The sequence below is a fragment of the Musca vetustissima genome, unplaced genomic scaffold (assembly GCF_032173495.1).
Source record: "Musca vetustissima isolate MV318-11 ecotype Yass unplaced genomic scaffold, APGP_CSIRO_Mvet_v1 utg20399, whole genome shotgun sequence".
Classification (NCBI taxonomy): Eukaryota; Metazoa; Arthropoda; class Insecta; order Diptera; family Muscidae; genus Musca; species Musca vetustissima.
In genome coordinates, this window is record NW_026881917.1 from 191,984 (window position 1) to 214,362 (window position 22,379).

Genomic DNA, 22,379 nt, shown 5'->3' on the forward strand with positions numbered 1-22,379 from the left:
TTCAATATTGTGTAACCCAGCACATATCTTTCTGCCTGCATTTCAATGTCATTGGTTTGAACCGTGTTGAGGTCTTTCAGGAATTGTTCAACAACATTTCTTTGTGCATTTTTATTAATACTTGTAGCTTTGAATGTAGTTGCTTTTTCGCATAATATATATTGAGCATTGTCGTCCTCGCAATTTTTCAATGAGCTACCCCGAGCAGTAGCTAGAAATTTTTGTGAGGAGTATCTCGCAATATAGAGCCTCAACTCACGAACGGATGGGTGGTTGTTGTTTCCCTGGGCACGAAATCTTGAGAACGCGTTCTCCAAAGCATCCTGGCTGAGCTTTCCCGTTAAAACATAACTCACATCATCACAGCTATCGAACACCTCTTCAGAAAGCAGTACCATACCGCGGATAGTTTGTGCAAGCCCATTGACACATTTCACCATGTTGGTTGTCTCAATTTTTTGGACATATTCCAAAGCATTTTTGAGCCTTTCTGTTTTAGCATTGCATCCCTTGTGAATCGGCTTATTATTTGGGTTCGATGTGTGCAAATTTTTCACATTAAGCTCGTCGAATATGTCATTAATTTTTTTAAGGAACTCGCTCGTGGGCTTTGCACTATCATTGAGTTTGCCATTTGATATGAGGGTGTCAATAGCTGCGGCCACAGTGCGGCTGAAAACTTGAATTGCCCTGGCCACGTTCATTTTGTCCCAATTTGACAAATATACATGTCTTTCGGTTAATTTTGGGCACAATTTGACATTTAAGTTTTTCTTGTCATGCTCATAGACCGCTACTATTGGTTCCTTATTAATGCTGTATCCATCCACTTTGAAACCTTTCGAAAATAAATTGTTTCTTAGGGACTTAAAAAGGTGAGGAAAGTCCCAAAGAAATACAATTTTCGCGTCTTTGTAGATGAAGAAATGGTCGCTCTCCGTACAGATCTCTCTGTTCAGTCTCAAATTGGATGAGCCTTGGTCACAAACTATGCCCCTCACTATGAGACCAATATCAGTAGCAGCATCAATGTTTTCGAGCAATAGGCTTTTTAGTTGATCCGCATGTACGGCATTTGAAGAGGCATAAAAGCTCATTATGTACTTCCAGTTGCTGCAGCACCCTTTCACCATGAATACTAAGGCTTTTGAGGCAATAGCTCCATTCCTGCAGCCACGTCCAAAATCTTGGTACCCATCCACAACGTCGTCCGCTTTGTTAAATTCCAATACCTTGCGTACTTCCACTTCGTCATAAGCTATCATTATTTGACGTTCACGTTGAGAAAGTGTTGCGATAATTCTTCTTAAATTCTCTTTAAGGAGTAGATCAACACCCATCTCAAGCCTTTTTAAGACGCCAATTCAATAAACTTTAAGTTCATTTCTCACAAAATTGTAGATTTTTCGGGAATTGAGATAGAGCAACCGGTCAATATTTTTTGAAGTTATACTGTACTGCATTGCATTTTAGAGAAATTATCTGATTCTTTATCTTCCAAATTGTAAATTATTTTCCTGACAATGAAGCAGTATGTTGGCTGGCGGGAATCCAATAACATTGTTGGCAATTCCAGACTCAATGTTATTTAAGTGTCCTGTTCGGTACTTCTGAAATATGTATTAAACATGTAAACAGATACAGATAATTATTATTCTTATTATAGATAAATTGACTTAATAAAGAATACAAAAATGGATTTTCTAAAAATAAATTTACTTTTATTCAAACACCATCCTGTAACACTTGAACCAGTGCATTTTATTTTATCTCCTTGAGGGAGATTTCATTGATTTTTTATTGAAAGATCTCTTCCAGTTTTACACGCTCTTTTACTTTTTACAGTATCATGAATTGTTTTATCAACTTCCAATCTATTTTTCAGCCTCTCTATTTCCATTTTCAAGTTCTTGTTACTAATTGATTGCTAATTTACGTATACATAATACTGTTTTCTGATACATACTTCCAGAATTCTGTAATTTATTTCATATCCTTTCCTCTCATAGCACTTTATTGGTTTCAGGACTTAAACATTATTTTCCTGACAAGGTAGCAGTATGTTGGCTGATGCGAGTTGTTGAAAATATTCCTGGTGGGAAACCAATAACAATGGATTCCAGATTCAACGTTATTGAAATGTCCTATTCGGTACTTGTGAAATAATAAATATGCAGATACAGATTATTATTCCTATTATAAATAAATTGGCGTAATAAAAAAATTATATTATTATTTTATTGAAATTATATTATAATAAAATATTTGAGTGTAATTACAGTCGTTACCGCCCACTTTTTAAAGACATAATCCCATCTCTTAATTCCATAAAAAATTGTAACATTGTATTTTACGCCTTTGTATTTTGTAAGGTAGTTTTCTGGTCCGAATTAGCATCAATTTAAGAAAAAATCATGTTTCGTGATTTAATATAGGCATTCAGCCCAATCATAAATAGTTTTCTCTTCTCCTTTTTCCATCTATTATGAAGAAAAAATTTGGTATCATGAACGCTCTCAAACTTGGTATCAATTTAAAGGTCAAGCACTCATCTTGGATATATTATCAACTCTTCGGGTCTTTGCACTTCAGGTGTAAATATATTCGCCATAGAACCATAAATTTTTCATTTTTCACACAAGTCTGGGTCCATTTTCCCCGCTAAATATTGACCGATCTTCATCAAAACACTCATGTTTATTCTTTGGCCAGATTCCCTTTTTGGTGTAAAATTTCGTTCGGGACTTGATAATCGGTAAACTTTAAGGTGGATCTAAGACCAATAGGGGGTGAATAAAAAGAAGCTGCTGACAAAACTGAGCCTAGTACAGCGATCGGCTTCAATTCTGATCACCGGAGCATTAAGAAGCACACCATAGGCAGCCTTGAATGCAATCCCGAATCTCCAACCCTTGGATATTCTGATCAAATTCCAGGCGGTCAGGTGTGCCCTGAGACTCCGGGAAACAGATGCCTTGAAATCGCTGAACTATGGTCATGCCAGCATCCTAAACATAACGCCAGGTTATGACCTTTTTAGGGGGGATAGTCATATCAGTGATTATATTCCCCCCCCCCCCCCATAGGGACTTTAATGACATCAAAGTTGAATTTCCTAGTAGGGAATCCTGGACTAGTGGCTCCCTATCTCTGCCAGGTCTGTCAATCTTTACAGACGGGTCCAAGATGGAGGAAGGCACTGGCGTAGGCGTCTAATGATATTGAAGGGAATGAGATAGCCGACGAGCTTGCTCGAGGGGGGTCACAGTCTTCTGATTGAGAAATCTGTGAAACCCCCTATTAGCTATTTCATTGGCAGAATCAGCGCGTTCCATTGCGAGGTAGTCGGCAACAGATGGCTGAGGGAACCTGCTTGCAGAATCTCTAAATCTATCTGGCCCGAATTCTCTCGTAAAAGAACGTCTTCACTACTGGATCACAGCAAGAGGGAGATCAAAAACGTTGTGGGGATCATTACTGGTCACTGCAAAGTTAGATCTCTCACTTCTAAGTGGGACTCCAGTGGAGAGGATTACTGTCGACTATGTGAGGTCGAAGAAGAAGTGGAAACAATTGAGCACATCCTCTGCAAATGTCCATCGCTGATCAGCAGAAGACATAAACAGTTTGGATGTTATGAAATTGATAATCTAGTCTTCTTCTCCAAAATAGACCCTAACCAAATTCTAGGTTTTGTCAAAAAATTGACTTGGCTAAAATAATGTCTCTTCCGCTCCCTTATTCTCACTATTTCTCTCTCTACTCTTCCACTATCTTTTTTCTTCTCTTTATAGGTATACCTATATATAAAGGATGATCACAATGGACATAGTTTCCGAGTGGACGGTTGTTATAACAGCCGTACATCCCTAAATAACCTAAGACCAATATTTCGCGGCGTAACCAAGACTTGGGGCTGCAAAAAGCTATAATACCCTGACAACATAGTTGTGCAGGGTATAATTATTTGTTCCATTAAACGGCATATACATTAGAACTTTTTACCGTGTTAACCTACTTTATGAGGATTTATTTGACATATATGCAAAGGAATTGACCACTGGGTTAACGAAATCCGGTTAAATGTAAACGTAGTATTATTTTAAGGAAAAAGAACAACAAATTATGGTCGGGTCATGATAATCGGTAAACTTTAAGGTGGATCTAAGACCAATAGGGGGTGAATAAAAAGAAGCTGCTGACAAAACTGAGCCTAGTACAGCGATCGGCTTCAATTCTGATCACCGGAGCATTAAGAAGCACACCACAGGCAACATTGAATGCAATCCTGAATCTCCAACCCTTGGATATTCTGATCAAATTCCAGGCGGTCAGGTGTGCCCTGAGACTCCGGGAAACAGATGCCTTGAAATCGCTGAACTATGGTCATGCCAGCATCCTAAACATAACGCCAGGTTATGACCTTTTTAGGGGGGATAGTCATATCAGTGATTATATTCCCCCCCCCCCCTCATGGGGACTTTAATGACATCAAAGATGAATTTCCTAGTAGGGAATCCTGGACTAGTGGCTCCCTACCTCTGCCAGGTCTGTCAATTTTTACAGACGGGTCCAAGATGGAGGAAGGCACTGGCGTAGGCGTCTAATGATATTGAAGGGAATGAGATAGCCGACCGAGCTTGCTCGAGGGGGGTCACAGTCGTCCAGTCTTCTGATTGAAACATCTGTGAAACCCCCTATTAGCTATTTCATTGGCAGAATCCGCGCGTTCCATTGCGAGGTAGTCGGCAACAGATGGCTGAGGGAACCTGCTTGCAGAATCTCTAAATCTATCTGGCCAGAATTCTCTCGTAAAAGAACGTCTTCACTACTGGATCACAGCAAGAGGGAGATCAAAAACGTTGTGGGGATCATTACTGGTCACTGCAAAGTTACTGTCGACTATGTGAGGTCGAAGAAGAAGTGGAAACAATTGAGCACATCCTCTGCAAATGTCCATCGCTGATCAGCAGAAGACATAAACAGTTTGGATGTTATGAAATTGATAATCTAGTCTTCTTCTCCAAAATAGACCCTAACCAAATTCTAGGTTTTGTCAAAAAATTGACTTGGCTAAAATAATGTCTCTTCCGCTCCCTTTTTCTCACTATTTCTCTCTCTACTCTTCCACTATCTTTTTTCTTCTCTTTATAGGTATACCTATACATAAAGGATGATCACAATGGACATAGTTTCCGAGTGGACGGTTGTTATAACAGCCGTACATCCCTAAATAACCTAAGACCAATATTTCGCGGCGTAACCAAGACTTGGGGCTGCAAAAAGCTATAATACCCTGACAACATAGTTGTGCAGGGTATAATTATTATATATTTATTTGTTCCATTAAACGGCATATACATTAGAACTTTTTACCGTGTTAACCTACTTTATGAGGATTTATTTGACATATATGCAAAGGAATTGACCACTGGGTTAACGAAATCCGGTTAAATGTAAACGTACTATTATTTTAAGGAAAAAGAACAACAAATTATGGTCGGCATATCAAAAAGGGTACAAAGAGTGCTAAAAAGGCTCTTATGATGCCGTATTTATTGCTATGTTATTCATGATCGGAGGATCCAATCCGCGAGAAAAATATTTTTCTTGAGGATCCTCAAGGCTGATTGTTCCCACCAATATTGGGTGAATTTTTCAACCGAAATGCCAATAGTTTGAAACCTATCTCCTCAGCGGGAAAAGAGAATGTATGTGTAAATCAATTCGAATTGCAATGAAACGGCAATTCATTACTATTTTAAGTTATGCCCTCTTTCACATATTTGATGTTATTTTGTCATAAATAAGTCTTTACATTTCAGATAAAAAAGTAGTTTTGAAAATATTTTTATATGGGAAACATACATAAAATTATTCAAATATCCAATTATGCCACTATTTCCTCAATTTACATCAGAAATGCATAGCTGTTGCAATATTTTGAAAATCTTCATAACGGAAGAAAAAACCCTACAATCTGGCATCTGGCAAAATCGCGAAACGAAGAGAATATCTTCAAGAGAAACACGTATACAATGGGAATCGTTGACGACAATATGACGTGGCCCAATCAGAATATCAACTCTCTATGTCTCTCGCGCTGTGTGGCCTTTTGAATTGAAAATATTTACAAGTGCGCGCGCTCTCAATGCAAACAAATCCCCCAATTCCCCCTCGAAAACAAACACACTCCACAATTATCTCTTCCATTTAAAAAATACACGTCACTTTATGTGTGATAAGAGAGAGAACCACTGGCATTTTGGGAGATTATTCCCCATTGGGGGAAAAAGAAAACTCCAACAACAAAAAGAGCCAAGCAAAAAATTACACGTCAGTTATATGGGACATTAAAAGCCGCAACATTGCAAGTCTCCTCAGTCAGTTACTAAAACACAAAGCAAGAGAAAACAACGTGTGAATAAAGAACAACAAGAACAAGACAAAACAAAACAAGCATTTTACTGCATATTGTGTGAATTTTTTAAACAAAACACAAAGAATTGTTAAGACAAAAAAGACAACAATTAATAAATAAAACATAAAATATATTAATTAAATAATAATTGTTATTACAAAGTAAGTAAATCCCGAATAAAAGTGAAAATAAAAAAAAACTAATCTAAAAATACCAAAGAAGAAAAAATTGTTGGTCGGTGGTTAATACAGGCATTTTTTGCAAACTCTGTGTGTATATATATAAATAAAATATCTATGGAAATTGCAATATGTGAAAATGTTAAGAAAAATATTATAAAATAAGAGGAAATCCTTGTAAAATATATAAATAGTTAAAAAAAAAGATATTTATTTGATTGAAAAGTTTTACATATACATCTCATAAAATACACCTAGAATATTCCGGAAAATTTTTTTGCATTGTCTTTGGCGGCGACAGCCACATTCTCTCGGTCTCCCTCTTTGGTGCAGAGAAAATTAATTGGGGACATTTTTCCCTCTCACTCTGTATCTCTCCCTGAGAAACTGCTATACACAGTGTTGAGTGCGTGTATAAGAATTTTTGTAGTATAACAGAATTTGTTGTTGATTTTCCCACCTTTTTTTACAAGATAATTTGGAAATTTTAGTTTTTGTTTATTAATTTGTAATACATTTGTTTATAATTTTAATAAATTTAAATGGTTTATTGTAGCTACACGTTGTGTCATTATATGACAATACAGAAGGGGAGACACGTTTGAAGGATGAAAATAAACAAAAACTTTAGATTCTTTTTTTTATTTTTTAAAGAAAATTAATAAACTTTATGCAATATTCTTCACATAAATATTCTTGTCATAAAGGTAAAATTCAAAATAATAATGGTTTTTGAATATAAATAAATGTGGGCGTGAGAAATCTCTTCATTTTTCCGATGACATTACAACTCACCGTCATATTAAGGTGTAAAAGAGAGGGGAAAACTTCCTATTGTAATATAAAAAATTATAAAATATGCTTAAAAATTCCAAATTGTATGGAAATTTTCTTTCTATGCACAATGTGCTTCAACATTTTTTTCCAAAGTGGAAATTGGTTAGGAGGGAACTTTTTAAGGCGGGTGGATTGTAAGAAATTTAAGTGATTAAGTACATTTCCATATCTTACATGGCATTTTCTTGTAAATTCCAAGCGGGATGACTTGAATAGCTTAATATGTATTAATTAAAAAATATTATTAATATTAAAAAATGGTACAAATCGAACTATATCGTTTTAAATAGAGAAAAAACGAAAATCATAAATATAAATCATTCCTTTATCACATTATGTGCAGATCCTGGGTTTTTCAATGTTGATAATCACTGGGTCAGCGAAATCCGGTACAATGTAAATGCACTGTAAAACAGTCAGTATTTTTTTTTCCTGTCATGTTCTAGATATTTTCAAGTTCAATCCGTACAATTATTGGAGAAAAGTATAATATCACTCAAAATGATTTGAGTATAAAATAGTGGTCGGGGCTCTTATCAAAAAAATCTCTGGACAATAAATCAAAATTGATAAAACAAATTGTTCGTATGTATTATTGGAATCAATATTTATTGGTTCTTATCATTTTGTTAAACAAATAAGTACACGTGGATTTATTGCAGTTCAAATACTTTGTAAAATGATAAAAAAAAATACGACAACAGTTCGAAAGTACTATTATCATAACAAATTATCAAGTAGTGAAATAAATAATTAGGATTATTTTTATTATTGCAAATAGGAAGAAGGAAAGCATGCTCTATCTGTACAATGGTCGTATCTACTTTATAAAATTTTAAAATGAAAGATTTTTTCTATATATGAATTATTTGATAGATTCCTTATTGATAAGACATTGAAAGAAATTCGTTTTTGAATTCTATATTAGGATATAGGAAGATTTTACAAAATTCATATCATGTAAAAATAAAAAATACATGAAAAATAAAAAAATCATAGATCATTTCCTTATCAAATATTTTTGGGAATTTTTTACAAAATGTATAAAGGGAAAATTGAAAATAATTTCGATATTTTGGCAGGTTCTGAATTAATTTTTGATATCATGTTAAAAAATTGCTGGAAAAATAAAAAACATCAAAGATCATCTCCTTTAGAAAATTCTCCGAATTTTTTTGAATGATTTGGAGTAAAAATGCGTTGCTACAACTTTTATCTAAATTTGATTTCCACTGGTAAAGTGTAAAAAGACACCATTTTTTTAAATAGAAGTAGTCCGATCTTTCTTTTTGGGAACATTTAGTCCCCAATTTAAGCGAAATTAGAAAAATATTGAACATCAAACAAGTGAAATCATCGGATAATGATTCATATGGAATTCAGAAGAAATCAATGACTTGGATACACACAAATAATTAATAAAAAAAATTGTGTTTTAATTTAAATTTTAAAATATCTCTTAAAATGATTTTAAAATATCCCAATATTATATTCTTATAGTCCATATTTATTCCATGTCAATAATGCACCTAAAAGATTACCCCCTGAATATTTGCATTATTAATCCAACTTCTATGAATTTGATTTTGAAAAGATGCTCTTCACTAATACCTCATTAAAATTTTAATTTTCAATGTCAATAACGTAAAATAATTTGATTTTTTTTTATTTGCTTTGAAGCATTTTGACCCCATTTAGTGATTGGTGCCACACTTCACATAAATTTGCAACACAACAAAGGAAAAAAACTAATAATGCAAATTCATGTTAAATCAAAATTAGTTTTATATATTTAGAAAGGGATTTTTTTTCTAACCTTGAAAATAATTCCAAAAACAAAAAACACCTCAATTAGTTGTTAAACAAATTGGTTTAATTCTCTTAATTCTAGAAGACTCGCGACAATAAAATAATTTCTGTTGCTAAATCAGTCATTGACTGATAAGCCAAGAATTATCAAATTTTTAAAAAAATATTTATAAATACACATAACGGTAACACCTGAGAGTGAGAGAAAAAAATATACAAATTCAAATCCGAAAACGCCAACACCACAAAAATTCAATAGCACTCACATTTGTCGGCGGTTTTAGCATTTTTTTTTATTAAAATAACAAAAAAACATTTGTCGACGTATAGGCTTTGAACACGTCACTTGTTTGAGAAAGTGATGATCATTAAAAAACAACAACAGTTTGACTTGGTTTTTTTGTGTTGGATAGCAACAAATTAATATTATTCATTCATGTTTATTCAGGAACACATGTAGTGTTTTAATTTTTAGTTTTTGAGATGTTTGACAATAGTAGTACCAGCAACAACAATAAGCCACACACACACTTATTTCCTATGAAAGGTAGAAAAACACACGTCAGTTAAATGGCCAGCCATCCAGCCGATCATCACCTGAATAAATAACTAAGTTCCCCCGCACTTTTTTATTTTCTATTGTATAACAACAAAAAATAGGCCAAATTTTTTAATGTTTAACTTTCTTTAGGTGACATATATTTTTGTTGAAGAATAAGAAGAAGAATAAGTTGTCCCAATTTGTCAAAGAATATTTGGAGGGAACTCACAAATGCCCGCCCCTTGCTTTGTTATAACAAAAAATATTTCAATACTACTTACATATAATTTTGAATAAATTATATTTCTAAATCTGTTTTTTAAAAATATATATTTATGCTTATAAAGGTCTTCTGATTCAAAACAAAAATAAATAACATATTTTTCAAAACCAAGGAGTTTGGTCGTAAGTCACTCGAATTCGTTCGTTTGGAATTTTACAAAAACAGGCTGTAAATCTTAATATATTTAATATTATTTTTCATTTTACACAAAGTTCAAACACCTTGAAAAATCGTTGACGGGTCTCTTCATTATTAATGCAAATCTTTGAAGAACATTGGCATTTCTACTCATTTCATCTCCATATTGCCGGCTTATTGACACAGTGAGTGTTTGGCGCTCTCTCTTGCGCACTCAATTCATTATGACAGCCACCGGCGGCGGCTGCCTATAACAAATGAACACGTATACAAAACATTTGTTAAAACAATTATTAACAACTTTCTCTTGCACTCAAATTATTGTTGTTTTTTTAACTGATAAGATCATTTGTTGTTGTTTACTTTGAACTCTCCCTTTATTTTCATTAAAAAATATTTAATATTTCCTACCATTGACTTGTGGTATATTGATTGTCACTCAATACGTGTTCATAAGAGCGAGAGAGAGAGAGAGTGAAAAGTCATTTCTCACTCAATGTCGCTGCTCAACTTTGCACAAGCAAGCCAGCCAGCCAATGTCAAAGTCAGTTTGGGTTACTGCTGAAGTATTGTACGGTTAGTTGTGTTGCAGTTGTCAAGTGTTGTGGACGTGTTTACTGGTAAGAAGAAGAAGAAGGCGTCAACGAATAAACCAAGTGATAGGATAAAGTAACATTTTTTTTAAATAAAAAAGGGTTAAATTCAGCAGCAGATACTGAAAAGTGTTTATGTGTGTGTGATTTAAAAGTTTAAGCCCAAAACTGGTTTTTAACTTAACAAAAAATGGGTCAATTGCTGCCGTCTAACTAAAGAATAAATAGAAAGTTTTAGTAATGTGTGGTAGCTTAACCAGTTAGACTTCTTTTTCTAGAAGTACACGTTTGCTTTTGTCGGTATGCACGACTGGCCGGCCAGCCTGCATTGTTATCCAAGAACATTGAACGCCGATTTGTGGTGACGCAGGCAATTTTCTTTGGTGTTTTTTTTTTTTTTTTTAATTGTGTGTCGTGTCTGTTTCCTACCGGCTGCTTTTAGATTAGGTTATATTTTATTGCAAATTTTAAGCAAATATTTTATAATATTTTTTTCTCTCTATTTTATTACAGTTAGTATAAATAAATACACTTCAGTGAACAGAAGAAATCAAATAAAATCAAAATGAGATTATTTGCATTATTGGCCGTAGTGGCCTTTGTTGGCCTCGCACTTGGTGACGAGAAAAAAGATAAGGACATTGGCACAGTCATTGGTATTGATTTGGGTACCACCTACTCTTGGTAAGTTTTCTACAAACCAACACTCAACTAAGTGCTTAAAATCCTCCTTAACTCCCAATTCGTTTCTAACCTAAATTTTCCCCAAATATTTTTCGCCTTATTACAGTGTTGGTGTTTACAAAAATGGACGTGTTGAAATTATTGCCAACGATCAAGGTAACCGTATCACCCCATCCTATGTTGCCTTCACCGCCGATGGTGAACGTTTGATTGGTGATGCTGCCAAGAATCAATTGACCACAAATCCTGAAAACACCGTATTCGATGCTAAACGTTTGATTGGTCGCGAATGGTCCGATACCAATGTCCAACATGACATCAAATACTTCCCCTTCAAGGTTGTCGAAAAGAACTCCAAGCCACACATTAGCGTTGACACATCCCAAGGCAAGAAGGTCTTTGCCCCCGAGGAAATCTCTGCTATGGTCTTGTCGAAAATGAAGGAAACCGCTGAAGCCTACTTGGGCAAGAAGGTTACCCACGCTGTTGTCACTGTACCCGCTTACTTCAACGATGCCCAACGTCAAGCCACCAAAGATGCTGGCGTCATTGCTGGTTTGAATGTTATGCGTATCATCAACGAACCTACCGCCGCCGCCATTGCCTACGGTTTGGACAAGAAGGAAGGTGAAAAGAATGTCTTGGTCTTCGATTTGGGCGGTGGTACCTTCGATGTCTCCTTGTTGACCATTGATAACGGTGTCTTTGAAGTCGTCTCAACCAACGGTGACACTCACTTGGGTGGTGAAGATTTCGATCAACGTGTCATGGATCACTTCATCAAGTTGTACAAGAAGAAGAAGGGCAAGGATATCCGCAAGGACAACCGTGCCGTCCAAAAATTGCGTCGTGAAGTTGAAAAGGCCAAGCGTGCTTTGTCCAGTGCCCATCAAGTCCGTATTGAAATTGAATCCTTCTTCGAAGGTGAAGACTTCTCTGAAACCTTGACCCGTGCTAAATTCGAAGAATTGAACATGGACTTGTTCCGTTCCACCTTGAAACCCGTTCAAAAGGTCTTGGAAGATGCTGACATGAACAAGAAGGATGTCCATGAAATTGTCTTGGTTGGTGGCTCCACTCGTATCCCCAAGGTCCAACAATTGGTTAAGGACTTCTTCGGTGGCAAGGAACCATCCCGCGGTATCAATCCCGATGAAGCTGTTGCCTACGGTGCTGCTGTACAAGCTGGTGTCCTCTCTGGTGAACAAGATACCGATGCTATTGTCTTGCTCGATGTCAACCCCTTGACCATGGGTATTGAAACTGTTGGTGGTGTCATGACCAAATTGATTCCCCGCAACACTGTCATCCCAACCAAGAAATCTCAAATCTTCTCCACCGCTTCCGATAACCAACACACCGTCACCATCCAAGTCTACGAAGGTGAACGTCCCATGACCAAGGATAACCACTTGTTGGGCAAATTCGATCTTACCGGCATTCCCCCAGCTCCTCGTGGCATTCCTCAAATCGAAGTCAGTTTCGAAATCGATGCCAACGGTATCTTGCAAGTCAGTGCTGAAGACAAGGGCACCGGTAACAAGGAAAAGATTGTCATCACCAATGACCAAAACCGTCTCACCCCCGAAGATATCGAACGTATGATCCACGACGCCGAGAAATTCGCCGATGAAGACAAGAAACTCAAGGAGAAGGTTGAAAGCCGCAACGAATTGGAATCCTATGCCTACAGTCTCAAGAACCAAATCGGTGACAAGGAAAAACTCGGTGCCAAGTTGAGCGAAGACGAAAAGGTCAAAATGGAAGCTGCCATCGATGAATCGATCAAATGGTTGGAAACCAATGCCGATGCTGATCCCGAAGAATACAAGAAACAAAAGAAGGACTTGGAAGCCATTGTCCAACCCATCATTGCCAAGTTGTACCAAGGCACCGGTGGTGTCCCACCCACAGACAGTGAAGACAGCGATGACTTGAAGGATGAACTGTAAATCGTTCCACTCAGCGATATATAGGTTCTAGTTCTAGTTTAGTTGTAGTTCGCAGTTTAGTTAAAGAAAAAACAAAAACAAACAAGCAGACTGATACACATTTAATAAATCAACAAATTTTGTGTTAAAAGAAAAGAGGAAGAAACGAAAAATAAAAGAAAAATATAACATGAAAAAAATATTTATTAAAAACAACAAAAAAGACACGCTTTTTACTTTCAAACAAACAACATTAACATTTGTTAAAGTAATACACGAATAACAAACATACATACACAGTGAGCGAGAGACACATTGGAGGCATTTTCCATTTAAATTCTTAGTTCCAACTAATGAATTGAAATTAGTTTTACTATTAGTTTTGTTTTGTATTAAGCTACAAATGCTCTAGAAAAAACATACAGAAATCTTCGATTTTTGAGAAGAGTTCTTGATTTATTTATTTCTCTATTTTCCAAACTATTGATAGAAATAAAATACTTAATTTTTTGAGAAATAATGGACAAAAAAATTTAATAAAAAAAAGATAATAAAACAATAAATTTTGTGTATGTATTTTTAAATGAGGAAATAGTAGTTAGAGATATGTGAAGATGGAACAAGTCTAGTTTAGGGGCTCCACTTGGATAGCTTTGTAATTTTTACCGTAAGTAGTTCTCGTTGAGCTCATTACAGTGAGTGATATATATTTTATGTGGGGGAAATGCATACTTCCCGTGATATGGGTCTTGAAAGTTTGGAACATATCTTGGTTAAAACGGCTTTTTTACTAATCCCGCAAAGGCAAAATATGGGTATCATTTTAAAGGGTTTGGATAGTGCCTGAGACATTCACCTATGGACAGGACCATACATGGTTACGCAATCCATATCCTTTTTTAAGATTTTATCTATCATGAAGACTACATCCTTAATAGAACCAATGTTATTTACTTAAGATACAATGTTAAGTTCTTTATGTATCCGCAGGTACTACAGATTTTGCAAAGACAAAGAGCACAGACTAATCAGTGGATTCAGTTTCATTAGGATCGGACACAATGACCATTATTTCGAATAATTCGTCTTTGTTTCAGAAAAAAGAATAAAGAACAAGAAAACTGTGAGCGTGAGCAAATCGAGATGTACAGGAGTCAGAATGAAGTACGGAAATTTAACCAACGAGTAAAACACCAAACAGAAGGCTTTGGTGCAGGCACATACTCCTGTAGAGATGTAGATGGAAACCTATTGACTGATACAGACAGCATGTTGAGGACCTGGAATAAGCATTTTGAAAAGCTTCTGGTATCAAATAGTGGCGGTGAAGAAGATAGCCCAGAACCAATAGGAGATGACGGTATAGATTGTATACCACCTAACCAAGATTAGTTCAGAATTGCAATTAATCGACTGAAGAATAATAAAGCAGCAGGGTTACAAGCCGAATTATTCAAGACCGGTGGTCAGATGCTGGGCAGGGGCATGCACCCGCTGATTAGTAAAATTTGGCTACAGGAATGCATGCTCAATGATAGGAACCTCAGCATCCTGTGTCCCGTTCACAACAATTATTATGCACAAAATGAAAAAATTATTGGACCATACCAGTGCGTCTTCAGACCTGGCAAATCCACCTTTGACCAGATTTTCACTCTGTGCCAGATCCTAGAAAAGACCCACGAAGCCGCATTCGACAGCCCTATCCGTTCAGAGGTGTTTAAAGTCTGCGTTCGGCATTCCTGCAAAATTAATACGTCTATGCAGGATAACTTTAACTGGCACAAGGTCAGCAGTTATAGTCGGAATACCGAACGAGGGTTCAGACAAGGTGAAAAATAGTGAACGATTTTATATACCTCGGTACCGCCATAAACTAATAACATCAGCTTTGAAATCCGGAGGAGAATAATGTTGGCCAACAGATGCTACTATGGTCTGAGTAAGCAACACAAAAGTAAGGCCACCTCTCGCCAGAACAGACTCACCCTCTACGAATTCAAAATATGTATGTTGATTGATTTATTATAAAAAATGGCGCCCAATATGGATTTCTAAACCATAATCCTGAGCCATTATCTTGTGCTTCCCAAACTGATTTTTATACCCTCCAACATAGTATGGAGGGTATATTAGTTTTGTTTTTCCGTTTGTAACGCATCGAAATAATCATTTCCGACCCTATAAAGTATATATATTCTTGATCAGCGTAAAATTCTATGACGTCTGTCCGTCTGTCTGTTGTAAATTTTGCATAGAGTCGTCTTTTGTCTGCAGGCAGGTCAAGTTCGAAGATGGGCTTCATAGGCCCACGTTTAGGCAAAGCTCTCATATAAGGGTACCCCCCAATTTTTGGTATTTTGGGGTTCTTGAGCGCGTTTTTCTACCGAATTCGCTGAAATTTGCTACATTGAGTTCTTATTGGATACTAAATGTCTCCACAAAAAATTATAAGTATAGGTCCACTTTTTCTGGTAGCCCCCATATAACGGAACCTCCTAATTTTTGATTGTGTTTTTCCGCCGAAATAGCTGTAATTTAGTATTTTGAGCTCTTAATAGGTACCAAATCTCTCCACAAAAAATTATGAATATAGGTCCATTTTTTCGGATAGCCCCCATAAAAGGTTACCCCCAATTTTCGGTATTTTGGGGTTCTTAAGCGCGTTTTTCAACAGAATTTGCTGCAATTTGGTATTTCTTAGTTGTATATGGTAACAAATCTCCCTACCAAAAATTATTAATATTCGCCCCCCTTTTTGGGGTAGTCCCCATATAACCCCCTTCTTTATATTAAAATAGTTATCTGATTTGTTCCGCCATTGGAGTTTGGTTCTAAGACTCTGTTGTAATAATTTCACCTGCGGAGGATAGAGAGATAACAAATTAGAACGTATGGTTCGATAATGAACTATAGCCGCATTTAGACCTAGCCCCTGTGTGGAGGTTCCAAAAGGAGTGGACCGATATTCCCCATCTTCGAATTTGAACTAATCGGTTTGTAGAAATGTCGGTATAGGTCCTCTTTTTGGGGTTTTCCCTATATCTTCATTTCAAGTACCTGTCAATTTATCTATGGTGGAGGGTATCCAAAGTTCGGCCCGGCCGAACTTAACGCTTTTTCACTTGTTTTAAATAAATTTGCCCAACCAATTTATACTTGCCCTAAAAACTTTTTGATCACTTATTGTAAAAAATGGCGTCTAACATGTATACCTAAAACAAGATCCTGACCCTTGCTTATGTGTTATCCAAAGTGATTGTTTTATAATAAAATTGCTTGAAATGGAGCCCAATTAATTTTTACCAGGCCTTAAGCACTGGATATTATACAAATAAAAACAACACTGGGTTCTAGAACTAAACTATGGAGCTCTTCTCTTTCATGTACCCTCCATGAATATCGCTCTCGCCGAAGGACCCTGATGTATTAGACAACATATTATTTATGTTTGCTAACCAAATGGTGCCCAACCAATGATGAATGACGCCCAACCAATGTTTAATAGGAACTCAAATATATGCCTAAACCAAGATCATGAATGGTGGATTCTAATGAATCCAAAATGTGTATGTTGATTGCTGTATTGTAAAAATTGGCTCCCAACATGGATTTCTATAATAAGATCCTGAATCATTATCTTGTGCCAACCAAACAATTTTTTTTTCAATAAATTTCCCCAACCAATTTATACTAGGCCAAAAAACTGAGATTTTTTAATTATAAAATGGCGCCCTACTTTAGGTCCTAGAATTTCTAAAACGAGTGATTACTTTATTATGAATTTTTATTAGGCAAAAAAATGTGATATTTTAAAAACTTTAAAATGGCGCCCAACATTGGTTCTTTGAACCAAACTATGAAGCATTGTTTTTCATGCACCCTCCACGGATGATATAATATTTAACAAGAGACGATTTACATTTACAAACAAAATGACGGCCAACTAATGTTTTATGGGAGCTTAAATAGGTGCCTAAGCAAAGAACATGAATGCTGGAAACTCAGGAGTCCAAAGTATTTCTCGATGATTTTTTATAAAAATGGCGCCCAATATGAATTTCTAAAATAAAATCATGAACCATTCTCATGTGTTATTCAAACTGATTGTTTTATTATGAATTTACATGAAATGGAGCCTGACCAATATCTACTAGGCCAAAAAAAAAACTGGTCGATTTTACAAATAATAAAATGGCGCCCAACAGTAGGTTCTATACATAAACAATGAAACATTTTCTTTCATGCACCCTACGTGGATATCGCTGTCGCCCAAGACAATGCGAAATTTATACTTGCTAACAAAATGGCGCCCAACCAATGTTTAAAGGACGGACAAATGAGTGATTAAACTAAGACCAAAATAGATTTCCAATACCAAACTGGTTGTTGAATTATGAATTTAGATAAAATGAATTTTTATAAGAATTTGTATAAAATAGCACCCTAGAACTGGATATCCTAACTGGTTGCTTTATAATTTGGTTAGTGACAAGATTTATTATAAAAACTGGCGCCCAACTAATGTTTAATAGGCGCCGAAATGTGATCCTGTATAATTAACACTTTTTGATTTGATTGATGGCGCCCAACATTTTCGGTATGAGTGAAGAATAAAATAAAAACTCCATTGAGCAAACATTTTCAGAATGGGTACTTTTTCGCTGGCGCCCAATATGGATTTATAAAACAAGATCCCAAAACCATTCTCATGTTTAATTATGAATTTAGCATGAACCAATTTTTATTAGGCCTAAAAACTGTGATATTTTACAAATTATAAAATGGCGCCCAACATTGGGTCCTAGACCTAAACTATGAATCATTCTCTTTCATGCAACCCTCCGTCGACCACTGAGCAAAACTCTAACGTTCAAAAATGGCGCCCAAGAACACTTTATAGTTTCCCAACCAATGTTTATACAGTTTTTGTAGTTCATAAAATGGCGCCCAACCAACAAATTTTCCAACTGTTATTAATTATTTGCATTACATTGGGGTACTTCAATTCTTATTAAATCCAAAAATCGATATGTTGTTGTTGGTGTTATTATTTTTTTATATTAAAGGGATTCTTTTTTGTTATTGTAGTTTTTTTGTTAAATATTACTATTATTTTACTTAATTATTATCTAAAACATATACAATACATTCTTAGAAAAATAGCATTGATATTGATGTGTGTATGTGTGTGTGTTTGAACAAAAAAAATATATATAATGTCAAATGTTGTTTCCACAAGTACTTCTTCTTCCTCAAGACTGTAGTAGAACAGAGAGATGTAGAGAGATGTATGTAGGGCATTTTTGTTTTGTTTTGGTTTTTTCTTGTTGTTGTTGGAACAAATAATTATAAAAAAGAAGATTAACGATGGAAAACATTAGCGGCAGCAGTTCTTCTTCCATTACTTCCACCACACGTTCACTTCCCTTCCCTTCGATTTTAACTTCTTGGTCCTTTAAACACGATTTGGAATTGTTTCTATGGTATTTTCAGCCTCATCATCCTTTTCTTGGACACCAACAATAGCACCACCACCGCCGCCACCACCACGCTATAGAATTGTTATTAGTGAAAAAATAAATGAAAAAAATGATGAAAAAACATAATTTTTTTAACAAAATTAATTCAAAAAAAAATAATTTTTCAATACCGTACAAAACATTTCAGTTGAAGGGTTGTTGTTTTTTTTTCAAATAATCGAAGGATCCAAAATCATAAAGAAGTTGTTGTTGTTTTTGAAAAATCAAATCAAAACATATCCACCAAAAAGTTGAAACACACAACAATTAGGAGCAAGAGCGAGAGAGACAGAGACACGTACACATATACACAGTAGTTGGCAAAGTTGTTATATTTTTTTAGTTTCAAAATAATATTGAACATATTTAAACGTGGGTTTTTTGTTGAAAAAATTTCAATAACATAAGAAAGAAAAAAAGAAATTGAAAGAAAATAAAAAAGAAAAGAAAATATTTCATTATAAACTGTCTGTTTGTTTAACAAATATTAAATACATATAGATATACGATTTTTGTGGGTGGATGGATGCCTGTCTTTTTGGCAAAATTGTGAATGTACACACCATTTTCCGTAATGAGGGGAGAATGAAAAAAATAATTACATTGTGCAAATTTTTTTGGAACTTTTCGCAATATGTTTATGAAATGGCGCCCAACTAATGTTTAATAGTCGCCTTAAATAAAATCATGAAGGTGGCTACTCATATTTACAAACGGGATGTTGATTTATGTGCTATTAAAAATGGCGCCCAATATTTCCCATTATAAATAGAAAATAAAAAATATAACTAAATTGAGCAAAATGTTTCAGAATATCGTAGTTAGTCTTCTTTCGCTGTATTTTTATAAAATGGCGCCCAACTAATGTTTAATGGGTGTATGGGTAATGTTTTCCTTAAACAAAATCATGACAGATGGATACTCATATTTCCAAACTGGTATTTGATTTACGTGTTATTAAAAAATGGCGCCAAACATTTCCCATTATGAATAGAGAATGAAAAATATAACTACGTTTGCAAAATGTTTCAGTATGTGTACTTTTTCGGTGTATTTCTAATGAAATGACGCCCTGGGACATAATATATATTACCAAATGTTGCCCAAATGACTTCTTAAACCCATACCAAACCTATGAATCGTGGACATACATTAATTCAAAATGTTGTGTGTTTTTGATTTATCAAAAAATGGCGCCCAACATGGATTTATAAAAAAAGACCCTAAGCAATTCTCACCTGTTATCCGAACTGTTTGTTTAATTATAAATTTTGCATGAAATGGAGCCCAACCAATTTTTTTAGGCCTTAAAACTGTAAAATTTTACAAATAAACCTAAACTATGAAGCATTATCTTTCATGCAAAGTTCCGTCGATATAGCTTTCCCCTAAGAACACTGATATTATATTAGATTTATAGATTTATTTTTAACAAAATGGCGCCCAACCATTGTTTAATGGTCGCACAAAATGTGTGCCTAAACCATAAAAGAATTCAAACTGTGTGTGTTGATTGATGTATTATTAAGAATTGGCGCCCAACATAGGTTTCAAATGAATTTACATGAAATGGCGCCCAACCAAAATTTACGAAGCTTAAAAAACTGGAAAATTTTCACTTTCGTCCAAGAACCCTGATATTATATTAGATAAGATTTGTATTTACTAACAAAATGGCGCCCAACCAATGTTTACTGGTCGCCTAAACCAAGACCATGAATGTTGGATACTCATGAATCCAAAGTATTTTTCGATTGATTTATTATAAAAAATGGCGCCCAACCTATGTTTAATATGCACCCAAATGGGTTCCTGAATAATAAACACTTATGAATCCCAAATAGTTTCTGATTTATAGATTCTAAAAAAATGGCGCCCAACATTTCCAGTATGTGTGAATAACCAAAAAAAAACGTTCATTGTGCAAACATTTTCAGAATGGGTACTTTTTCGATGGCGCCCAACATGGATTTATAAAACAAGATCCCAAAACCAAACTGGTTGTTAAATTATGAATTTTGCATGAAATGGAGCCCAACCGTACGTCCCTGCTATGAAGCATTATCTTTCTTGCCCAAGAATACAGATATTATATTAGATTTATATCTTCTAACAAAATGGCGCCCAACCAATGTTTAATGGTCGTCCAAAATTTGTGCCTAAACCATAGAAGGGGGATTTTCACGAGTTCAAAATGTGCGTGTTTATTGATGTACTATTAAGAATTGGCGCCCAACATAGGTTTCCAATGAATTTACATGAAATGGCGCCCAACCAATATTTACGAAGCTTTAAAAAACTCCGAGATTTTTCAAATTATAAAATGAAGCATTATCTTTTATGTCCCCTCTACGGATATTACTCTGATAATATAATAGACAAGAGACTATTTCTGTTTGCAAAAAATTGGCGCCCAACCAATGTTAAATGGGAGCTCAAACAAATACCTAAACAAAGACCATTAATGGTGAAATCTCATGAATCCAAAGTATTTGACAATTGATTTATTATAAAAAATGGCGCCCAACACGGATTTCTAAAACAAGATCATGAACCATTGACAAGGGTTATCCAAACTGATTAATGAATTCTTAATTCACATGAAACGGAGCCTAACCTATGTTAACAAGACATTTTAAGTACTATAAGAATTTAACATATTATAAAATGGCGCCCAATATTAGATTCTGGATCCTGATATATAATATTTTTATTTTAAACCAAGGATCCTGATATATAAGATTTTTATTTTCTAAAAAAAATGGCGCCCAACCAATATTTATTGGCCGCCCAAATGAGTGCCTAAACCAAGATCATGAATGATGGATATTCACGCATCCAAAGTGTTTGGCAATTGATTTATTACAATTCACTGGCTCTGATATCAGGAAGACAAGTGCTGAGTCGGAATCTTCCGCAAAGACCGGGAATCCCAAAAGGACCAACCGGAAGTTGCGTAAGAGGAAGATGACAGCAACAAATGGTAAGAAGCCGCCGTCTTATGCCAAGGCTATGCAGTGATCGACGTGAATAGCGCGTCCGGTAAGCTAAAGAAGGAGACCAATAAGGAAGTGTTAAATGGGTCAACACCAAGATTATGGAGTACCTACGACAAGGAGGGGACTCTATTGACCTGGACAGCTGCGCTTTCAAAGGGGACTATCTAATGCTGGAATTTGAAACTCCAAAAAACATAGAAGCCCTGAGGAAGCTAGTGACCCATAAATGGAACAATGATACTCAAGCTGGCGAGGAAAAAAGACATTCCTCAACAACAAAAGGCTACAGTCAGAGGTTGGGGCTTTAGGTACGTTTATTGCCCTTAACATAGGCAATAAACCTACCTTTGTTAACAGAATTAGAGAGAAAGCAATATGTTCAGCAAACTTAATAGATGAGGTCCACGAATGGAGAGTCTCAGAAGAGTACACGTTTTTTTAT

General features: G+C 35.3%; 1 protein-coding gene across 1 annotated transcript; it reads left to right on the top strand.

The window, feature by feature from the left end:
- Positions 1–11,324: 11,324 nt before the first annotated feature.
- LOC133327976 (endoplasmic reticulum chaperone BiP) lies at positions 11,325–13,531 on the top strand. Its single transcript, XM_061536522.1, has 2 exons — positions 11,325–11,485; positions 11,592–13,531. Exons 1-2 carry the CDS (start codon positions 11,367–11,369, stop codon positions 13,435–13,437), a joined length of 1,965 nt encoding a protein of 654 aa, XP_061392506.1. The 5' UTR covers positions 11,325–11,366; the 3' UTR covers positions 13,438–13,531.
- The last annotated feature ends 8,848 nt before the right edge of the window (positions 13,532–22,379 follow it).